This window comes from Micromesistius poutassou, assembly GCF_964030765.1.
Source record: "Micromesistius poutassou genome assembly, chromosome: 4".
NCBI classification, from domain to species: Eukaryota; Metazoa; Chordata; class Actinopteri; order Gadiformes; family Gadidae; genus Micromesistius; species Micromesistius poutassou.
In genome coordinates, this window is record NC_140274.1 from 7,172,069 (window position 1) to 7,182,028 (window position 9,960).

General features: G+C 49.5%; 1 protein-coding gene across 3 annotated transcripts in view; it reads right to left on the minus strand.

The window, feature by feature from the left end:
* Nucleotides 1-9,734, minus strand: part of synrg (synergin, gamma) — a 37,487-nt gene extending 27,753 nt beyond the window's left edge. For all 3 annotated transcript variants that reach the window (XM_084467318.1, XM_084467317.1, XM_084467319.1), the window contains exons 1-6: nucleotides 9,674-9,734; nucleotides 5,562-5,602; nucleotides 4,124-4,368; nucleotides 3,158-3,285; nucleotides 1,841-1,946; nucleotides 1,349-1,463 (exon numbers count right to left, since the gene is read on the minus strand). In XM_084467318.1, the coding sequence (XP_084323444.1) occupies nucleotides 1,349-1,463; nucleotides 1,841-1,946; nucleotides 3,158-3,285; nucleotides 4,124-4,368; nucleotides 5,562-5,602; nucleotides 9,674-9,708 (670 nt within the window). In that variant the 5' untranslated portion in view covers nucleotides 9,709-9,734. The remainder of the gene's footprint in view (nucleotides 1-1,348; nucleotides 1,464-1,840; nucleotides 1,947-3,157; nucleotides 3,286-4,123; nucleotides 4,369-5,561; nucleotides 5,603-9,673) is intronic.
* Between the last annotated feature and the right edge of the window lie 226 nt (nucleotides 9,735-9,960).

The window sequence follows — 9,960 nt, forward strand, 5'->3', positions numbered from 1 at the left end:
GCACAAGTACAGAAAGAGTAGAAGAAATACCACAATGATTGATGAAGTATGATCCGTGTAATATAGTGCACACAAAGAGAGGCGTGTTACTTGTTCCTGACGCATGGCGGCCTGGCCTGCAGTCTGTTCATTTAAAAAGTAAAAGCCTTGAGCAAGATGGTTAGGCCTACAGACCCCTACAGCTGCAGCCAGCCCAGAAACTCTCCTACACCAAGGCCAAACCACACGGGGGGTCAGGTACCTGACGGCCTACAGGGGGTCAGGTACCTGACGGCCTACAGGGGGTCAGGTACCTGACGGCCTACAGGTGGTCAGGTACCTGACGGCCTACAGGTGGTCAGGTACCTGGCTGGCCTACAGTGGCCTACAGGTGTTCTGGCTGGCCTACTGGGGGTCAGGTATTCAGGTACCTGGCCTACAGGTGGTCAGGTACCTGGCCTACAGGGGGTCAGGTACCTGGCCTACAGGGGGTCAGGTACCTGGCCTACAGGGGGTCAGGTACCTGGCTGGCCTACAGGTGTTCAGGTACCTGGCTGGCCTACAGGTGTTCAGGTACCTGGCTGGCCTACAGGTGTTCAGGTACTTGGCTGGCCTACAGGTGTTCAGGTACCTGGCTGGCCTACAGGTGTTCAGGTACCTGGCCTACAGGTGTTCAGGTACCTGGCCTACAGGTGTTCAGGTACCTGGCCTACAGGTGGTCAGGTACCTGGCCTACAGGTGTTCAGGTACCTGGCCTACAGGTGTTCAGGTACCTGGCCTACAGGTGTTCAGGTACCTGGCCTACAGGTGGTCAGGTACCTGGCCTACAGGTGTTCAGGTACCTGGCCTACAGGTGGTCAGGTACCTGGCCTACAGGTGTTCAGGTACCTGGCCTACAGGTGTTCAGGTACCTGGCCTACAGGTGTTCAGGTACCTGGCCTACAGGTGTTCAGGTACCTGGCCTACAGGTGGTCAGGTACCTGGCCTACAGGTGTTCAGGTACCTGGCCTACAGGTGGTCAGGTACCTGGCCTACAGGTGTTCAGGTACCTGGCCTACAGGTGTTCAGGTACCTGGCCTACAGGTGGTCAGGTACCTGGCCTACAGGTGTTCAGGTACCTGGCCTACAGGTGGTCAGGTACCTGGCCTACAGGTGTTCAGGTACCTGGCTGGCCTACAACGGCCTACAGGTGTTCAGGTACCTGGCCTACAGGTGTTCAGGTACCTGGCTGGCCTACAACGGCCTACAGGTGTTCAGGTACCTGGCCTACAGGGGGTCCGGTACCTGGCTGGCCTACAGGTGTTCAGGTACCTGGCTGGCCTACAGGTATTCAGGTAACTGGCCTACAGGGGGTCAGGTGGTCAGGTACCTGGCTTCTTGGTCTGTGCGGAGGGAGTCGGGTGCATCTTGGCGTCCCTGCTGAACCCGTCCAGGTTGCCCTTGATGGCCTCCAGGGCGTCGTCCCGGCTCTTCTCCCCGCCCACCTGCGCACAACAGACACCGGAGGTCAAACGTAACCGTGACGACCTCCACTTTCTGCTCCAGTAATAAGACAGGGGATGTGGTGCGGGGGAGGGCATGTGGCTGGGTCTAGTGGGGGATGGGGGGGCAGAGCCTGTATGTATGGGGGCGGGGTCTGGTGGGGTTAGGGGCGGGGTCTGGTGGGGTTAGGGTTGGCATTTAGGGGCGGGGTTTTAGTCTGGCTGGGGGTAGGGGGCGGGGTAAGGACTGTCTAACGGGGGTGGTGTCTGGTTGAGAAGGGGGTGTAGTAAAGGGCGGGGTCTGGCTGGGTGGTCTAGGTGGGCTATGGGGTGAGGCTCTGGCTGGGTGGCAGGGGGCTCTAGACGGGCAGGGGTCTCACCTTTGGCTTGACGCTGCTCAGCAGCCGGAGCTTCTGCTTCTGCTCCTCAAACTGCCTCCTCTTGCGGTCCTCCTCCAGCATGCGCTGCTGCTGCCCCAGACGCTTCCTGCAGGGAGAGAGGGACGCATGACTGGGAGGCACCACACACACACACACACAAACACAAACAGAGACACACACACACACCCAGAGACACACACCCAGAGAGACACACACACACACACACACCCAAAGACAAACCCACCCAGAGCCACACACACACACACACACCCAAAGACAAACCCACCCACACACACACCTACACCCAGAGACACACACACACACACCCAAAGACAAACCCACACACAGACACACACCCAGAGCCAGAGACACACACACACACACAGAGCCACACACACAGACACACCCAGTGCCACAGACACACACCCCCAGAGCCACACACAGACACACACACACCCCCAGAGCCACACACAGACACACACACACCCCCAGAGCCACACACAGACACACACACACCCCCAGAGCCACACACAGACACACACACACACCCAGAGAAACACGCCCACACCCACACACTGAAGTGTATATGCAGAAAACACAACATGACCATTCTTGATTCTTACTTGTGTATTTTCCTGGCTTATGTAAGTGTATACATTCTTGGCATGGATGGCCCCAGTAGGAACAAACCCCTAGCCCTGGCAGTGCTAATGCCGTGTGCTGACAGTACTTTCAGCAAGGTGTTAAATTGTTCTCCGGAACCATTCCTTCATTAAAATAACAATGTGAAGAGCCTCTCCAATGTGCCCTTTGAGCCTCATGAAGGAAAGTCAGCCTCTTCCAAAATGTTCTCAACTCTAAAATTGTAGTCTTTATCAAATTCCACAAAGCAATTTCATGGGTTGTTTTTATTGTCAATACAAGAAAATTACCATCCTATGAAATTTGTTCGGGAAAAACATCACAATAAATACAAATTTAATTTCCTTTCTCTTCCATGTTTGTTTTCATCTCAGGAATTTATTTACAAAGACCCTTCAGGAGCATTATAGTGGACACACAGCAAACACAGAATAGACAAAAAACCCACTTCTAATCACCCCCACCATAGACCATCACACACACACGCACACACACGGGGGCGAAAACAATCTTTTCCCCTCCGTTTTCCTTGGCAGCGTTTCAGGAGTTTCTCCGTAAAGACGGACTCATTGCAAAAACACATCTAGCTGTAGATACGCTTTCACAAAAAAATTGTTTCTGTGTGGACGGGGCCTCAGTCTGCATGCAGCGAGGAGAGAGAGGCGTGAGGCTTACTGATGCTCCTCGGCCATCTGTTTCTGCATGTCGGCTGTGTACTGATGTCCGGGGGCCCGCATGCCCATGAACTGAGCCTGGCCCATGAACTGCATGCCTGGGGCCTGCATCCCCATCTGCATGCCTCCCTGGTGGTCAAAACACACACACAGTAGATCAGGAAGGAAATTATTTGTGTCATAGGCACACACACACACACACACACACACACACACACACACACACACACACACACACACACACACACACACACACACACACACACACACACACACACACACACACACACACACACACAAGATCAGGAAGGAAATTATTTGTGTGCATGCTCCGCCTTCACCATTAAATGCTCACAGGAGCGGGAAAACACGATGCAATTCCAAGAGAAGTCAGTGGTCCAGAAGTCTTATTAACAGTGAGCATGCAGGCGGCACCGTGCCGTTAATGCCTCGCTGGTGTTCAGTGTGATTGGTAAACATCTCCGCTCAGAAAGGCAAACGGGGAGATGGAGTCTTAAAAGGATCACTGAACACTGTTTCAGTTGTACACACGCAGTAAGGAATTGCAAACATCGTCACCGGCCGCCATAACAATGTGTGACAGAACAGAAGCCATCATGACTGGTTGTCAACATTTCATAGAGAAAACCATTTTATAATGGAGCCTTTTGTACAAGACATGTGCATCTCTTTTCATACGTGTCAAGCATTCACTGCTGATTTCTACATTTATGTTCTGTATCTGGGAACGCACAAAGACAACCTCTGTACTGTGAGCACAATACTCACAATACCCCTCACATGCATGGCTTTACTCATGATTAAAACATTAGTTAAGTCTCCTTACAACAAAATATCCGGTGTCTCATCAGGTTATCTTCATTCACTTTGAATATAACTAATAATAACTAACACAGTTCTTAGTGGGGGACCGCCCTACTGCATTCATAGGAGTGACAATTCATACCTGCATGGGTATGCCTGGGGGCATCTGTCCCCCGTAGTTCATCCCCACCATGCCCTGCATGTTTGGCTGCATGACCTGCACCATGGGGAAGCCCTGCTGATGCTGCTGCTGCTGCTGCTGCTGCTGATGATGATGATGCTGCTGTTGCTGTTGCTGTTGTTGTTGCTGCTGTTGTTGATGCAGCTGCTGCTGATGCTGCTGCTGTTGTTGTTGTTGTTGTTGTTGTTGCTGCATGGGCATCATGCCTACACACACACACACACACACACACACCCACCCACCCACAAGTATACACACACACACACACACACACACACACACACACACACACACACACACACACACACACACACACACACACACACACACACACACACACACACACACACTTTGTCACTTGTGGTACACATCACAGAAACAGCAAAGAAAGCCCTAAGGGTATCCTGAATAACCAATAATCCAAAAGCACTTTGTTGTCCAGTATCTGGTGTCACACACAAATGACAATCACATTCACTGGGACATAGTGTGACAGATGCAGATAATCAACCAGCTCAGCCACATAACCTGGACCCATTCCTAATAGTAAGGGTTTGTGTGGTACTGCACAAATAATCACTGTAAGTGGCACGGGGAGGATTTATTGTCAAATTAACAAACCACCGACAGCGAAGCCCTAAACTAAACCAGCAGCCTAATTTATTCAATAGCTTTGTTGAATTTTCTCCACAGGTGAACATTGAACAACTCCACATAAATAAAGTGCAGCCTCGCATTCGTAACGATGCGCTTTGTTGAAGAGTTTATTCAGCGGCAAGCTGTGGCTCAGGGAGAGGGGAGGGGAGAGAGAGGAGGTAAGGAGGGGTGAGAGACCGAGTGAGGAGGGGGGAGAGACCAGCTGAGGAGGGGGGAGAGAGGGTGAGGAGGGGTGAGAGATAAGGTGAGGAGGGGTGAGAAGGGGAGGGGAGGTGAGTAGGGGAGAGAGACGGGGTGAGGAGGGGGGAGAGACGAGGTGAGGAAGGGGGAGAGACGGGGTGAGGAGGGGAGAGAGACGGGGTGAGGAGGGGGGAGAGACGGGGTGAGGCGGGGGGGGAGACGAGGTGAGGAGGGGGGAGAGACGGGGTGAGGAGGGGAGAGAGACGGGGTCAGGAGGGGAGAGAGACGGGGTGAGGAGGGGGGAGAGACGGGGTGAGGAGGGGAGAGAGACGGGGTCAGGAGGGGAGAGAGACGGGGAGAGAGACGGGGTGAGGAGGGGGGAGAGACGGGGTGAGACAGGGTGAGGAAGGGAGAGAGACCAGGTGAGGAGGGGGGAGAGACGGGGTGAGGAGGGGGGAGGGACCAGGTGAGGAGGGGAGAGAGATGAGGTGAGGAGGGGGAGACGGGGTGAGGAGGGGAGAGAGACCAAGTGAGGAGGGGTCCTGGTTTCCTGTGAACTCACCCTGTGTGGGTCTCATGCCGCCTCCGACCGGATACATGAAGCTGAATGGAGGAGAGGAGGGAAAGAGCAGAGATTCAAACAGAAGGTTCAAAGTCGTCATGGCCCTCACATGGCCCTCCCTCCCGCTAACTACATCATGGCACATGTGATGAATGCGTGATGCCGTACACAAAACACCTGATCAATAATAAGTGTCCCATGAGATAAATTGAAAAGTAAGTTACTATTTCAGTCACATTTAACAAATGGGCTACAGGCTTGTTGATATAGGACGATTAAATACAGATTTGCATTTGGTATATTTGCCAAGTATGCTTTGATTGCATTGTCCTGATTATTCCATGTTGGCACGCACACACACACACACACACATACATATATCTTTTTTTTTCCAACACGCCTTAATAAAGCCGTTCATTTTTGTCTCTTTGCCCATAATAATCTTTCCCTTTTTTTTTTTAACAGAGCAGCGAGACACCATCTGAATATGAACTAACCTTACCTTCTGCCTTTATTCTACAGAGAGCATGAACAGTCCATAATACCAGATTGACCACAGGCACTAAGTCTGACCCACGAAATAAAGCCAACATTGATCCCAGTTTAACTGATGCTTGGGAAGGCATGTATCGATCATAGAAACAAGAGCAATTACAGAGCGTGCTTCTCCTTTGCCTCAGCCGTTTAAAAGGTGCTTCAAGGAGGCTGCGCCCATCCCTGCCATTTAAATGTGCTTTGGTTATGGCCTCATTGGTATGTGCAATGCTCATGCTAGGTGCAACCTCAAGACTCCTACCAATTTAAATGCTAAGTGAGTAAGAGATCCCAATAGCAGCAGCATTAACATTAGCTACAGAACAGGTGTTTAACTGCTATAGTGTTGATTCCAATCTGTTTAAAATGCCTACCTCAGGCCTGGAACTGCTGGGCAGCTAGAGTAATGTTTATTAAAACTTAAGGCTACGGCCTGACAAACTGACTTGGACCCATTTGACCTTACCTTTAGGGCATTTAGCAGACGCTTTTATCCAAAGAGACTTACAATAGGTACATTTGTTCGATGAAAGAGAAACACTATCGCTGTCTGTACAGTAAGGATGTTCATAGAACCAAGTGGCAGCACAAACAATTTTAGTGCCAGGACGTAGGACATACAGCACATCAGTGCGTAGGAGGGGTGGCTATGGAGGACCCGATGAGTTAACAGATCCTGGAGGAGCAAATTAAAAACAAGACCGACGACGAAAGAGAGCGCCTCAAACCAGACGCGACCGGTCTTGAAGCAGACAGAGCAGCCGGAGTCAGCGGAGGCCAGGTCTGCGCTGCCAAGCTTCACCACGGCGGGGGATTGGCAGCAACTCAACAACACAACAAAAACGTAGGAGGATAAAGGAGGATGACACCCGACATGGGGTAGTAAGCCATTCACAGCTGCTCCGAGGGAGAGACCTGCAGCTCACCAGGCTTTCATGGGAAGAACTCTGGGTGGGTGGGTGGATGGGGGGATGGGTGGGTGGATGGGTGGGTGCCGCCACCCGCACACTCACCGTAGAATAAGCGAATATCGGGTCACGGATTAGCAGATTAAAGAGATCAGCAGCGAGTGCAGATGTGGAGGCAGGGTGTGGCCTTGCTTTGTAAGACACGGAATAGAGGAAGATGATGTGGGCTTAATGCTGTGAGAGCAGTACTTAAAAAGGGGTGGTATTATGCCACCAGTCGTGAGGGGTGCTGGACAGATCAGTCAACCAGTCTACCCTACCCAGTGGACTGTAGTAAAAGGTTGCTCATCCATCCATCACACATCTAGGTGGGACACTCCCACTTGTGATGTCACTAAAACACAGAAAACGGCAGATTTTCAGACGGCTTGTAATGGCTAATCACACTCACACCTGGTGGCATAATATTACGTGAATCTTGCGATGATGTGTTGAGTAAGGTTAAGAACGGGGTGTGTGGCATCGGGGGGTGGGCCTGCCTACCAGGCCATTAGGCGTAGTGTTTGTCTAGTCATAACCATCGTCAAATAACTGAATTAGTCTCTAATATATACTAATGTATACTCTAATTATACTCATTTATAATTCATAGGGTTTTATTTTACACCTCACAGAACATAACTTCACTACACAATATAATATCAATGTATTGCATAATTAATAAAAGAATAAGCCTTAGGATAGATATCACAGGGGAACTCGAAGGCTTGGGTGGAAATGTTAACAACAGTAAATAAAGAAGTGAAGAGGAGTAACTGTGGGCAGGTTGAATTATGCACCGCTACGTCTTATTTGCTTTGTCACCCTGTCAGCAATTTTTTGATAAAGAATAAATAACATTAACTGATAAGGTTATTATCCCCCCACTGAAATGCTGCTTAAACATTTGGCATGCACCCAAACATCACAAGATGGCCTCAGTGTACAGTTCCTGCCCTGCGGCCAATAGAATGAAGAGATACTCATATAGAATTCATGATAAAAAAAGTATTTTGGTCATCAGGGGATTAAAGAGTTCAGGAAGAGCTAGTCTGACGTTGGAGCTGAATAACCTAGCCAATGTCAACTCCATGTAAAGGGATAGGGAGGGTTAGAGACGTTTTTTATCAACTCAGGGTGTTGAGCTGTTTAGAGACACGGTAGTACTGCTCCATCTACTGGCATCCCACTGCTCTACCATTCATAAATATCATTTACATCAATTCAATTTTATATTTGTCAGTGTCCTACACTAGTTCATTGAATTGTCCTTTTGTCTTCCTACTTTCAAAAGGCAGTTCCACATTTGGGAGGGATAAAAACATTGGGGTTGGTTGGGCAAGTCAACGTTTTGATGGTAGCTATCTTACTTGCAGAGACAGGCCTATAAAAGGGCCCGCCACCTAAACTAGTTTCATCTGGATGACTAAATCCAACCGCAACCTGCCCAGATGGGAAAATAACTACATACTTGAGTTGTATAGAGGATTTGTAATAAACGAATCACCATGAAGACGGATGAGCTATGCCTAATTATTCAAAGACGCAAGACTAGGATTATCTCCAATCTCTGGGTGTAGTATTTCAGGTAGTGTCAGTATCATGAGGCTAGTTGAGAACTTGGTACCAAGGCAGTACAGATATATTATTTAAACCACTGGGCAACGCCAGAGCTTGTCTTATGAATGAATCATGAAGATGACCTGTCCTGCTCTCTGTAGATAATGCTGCATTTCACCACATGTTATCAATCAGCACGACCTACATAGATATTTACCAGTCGTAAAGTAAACCCACAACATCTACTTAACAGAGCATTGCTGCGTGTGTTTCTCATGTTAAACACACACAGAGCCATGTTACAATAACCCAAACATACAAAAACATACAAAACTCTACGAACGACTGGAGAATCATCTGAACTCCCTCAGGTCAGAGTTGATTCCTACGTCATGAGCACCACCGACCCAGGCTGGATGGAGTAGAGACCACACAGCAGGAGGTCGTCAGAGCAACCCTCATCAAAACCAGGCCTTACAGGTCAGAAGGATTCAACGCCATTCTCTCTCCCCCCCCCCCATGTTGTAGGACGGACTATTGATCTGATCTCCATGTAGTTTACTAGTATCACACACACACACACACACACACACACACACACACACACACACACACACACACACACACACACACACACACACACACACACACACACACACACACACACACACACACACACACACACACACACACACACACACACACACACACTGGCAGGAGGGTGACTGTCAATCGGGTCCGAGTTGACAGCTAGGCTACTTGTTGAAGCACACGTTGATCTAGAGACGCAAACATTGAAACAGCAGAAGGGGAAGGTCGTAGCTAACCTGGCCTACATACACGGCTCTGCCTCCTCTAGACCAAACCAAACGGACCAGCTAGCAAGAAGCATATCTAGACACCTGTCTGCCAGATCCTCTCCTCTGGTCCTCGACAACAAAGCAGCCCTGCTGATCGGGGCTTAGTCCGACCTTGACGCTAAATACATGAGCCGCTGGACTACAAGGCGCCGTATCGACAAACAATCCCACATTTAGACACGTATGGTTATAAAAAAAAAGACCATAATACCTGCCGCCTCCCCCAGATCCTGGCCGTAGCGCCATCTTGATAACAGTAGTTTCCTAATCTGAGAGATGTCGTCAGCAGTGACGACGGTGGACTCTTCCGGGTTGCTGTAATGCGTGTGAAGCACAGCAAGGTGTCAGTGTTGTCACAACTATACTACTACTATACTATACTACTATAACTTTAACTTCAGTCAGGTGCTATTTATTGTGACGAGGCTTACAATAAATAACAGTTTTAAATAATACTTTCAGTATTTTAATGTTAAGCTCAAGATTAATTTTTGTTCC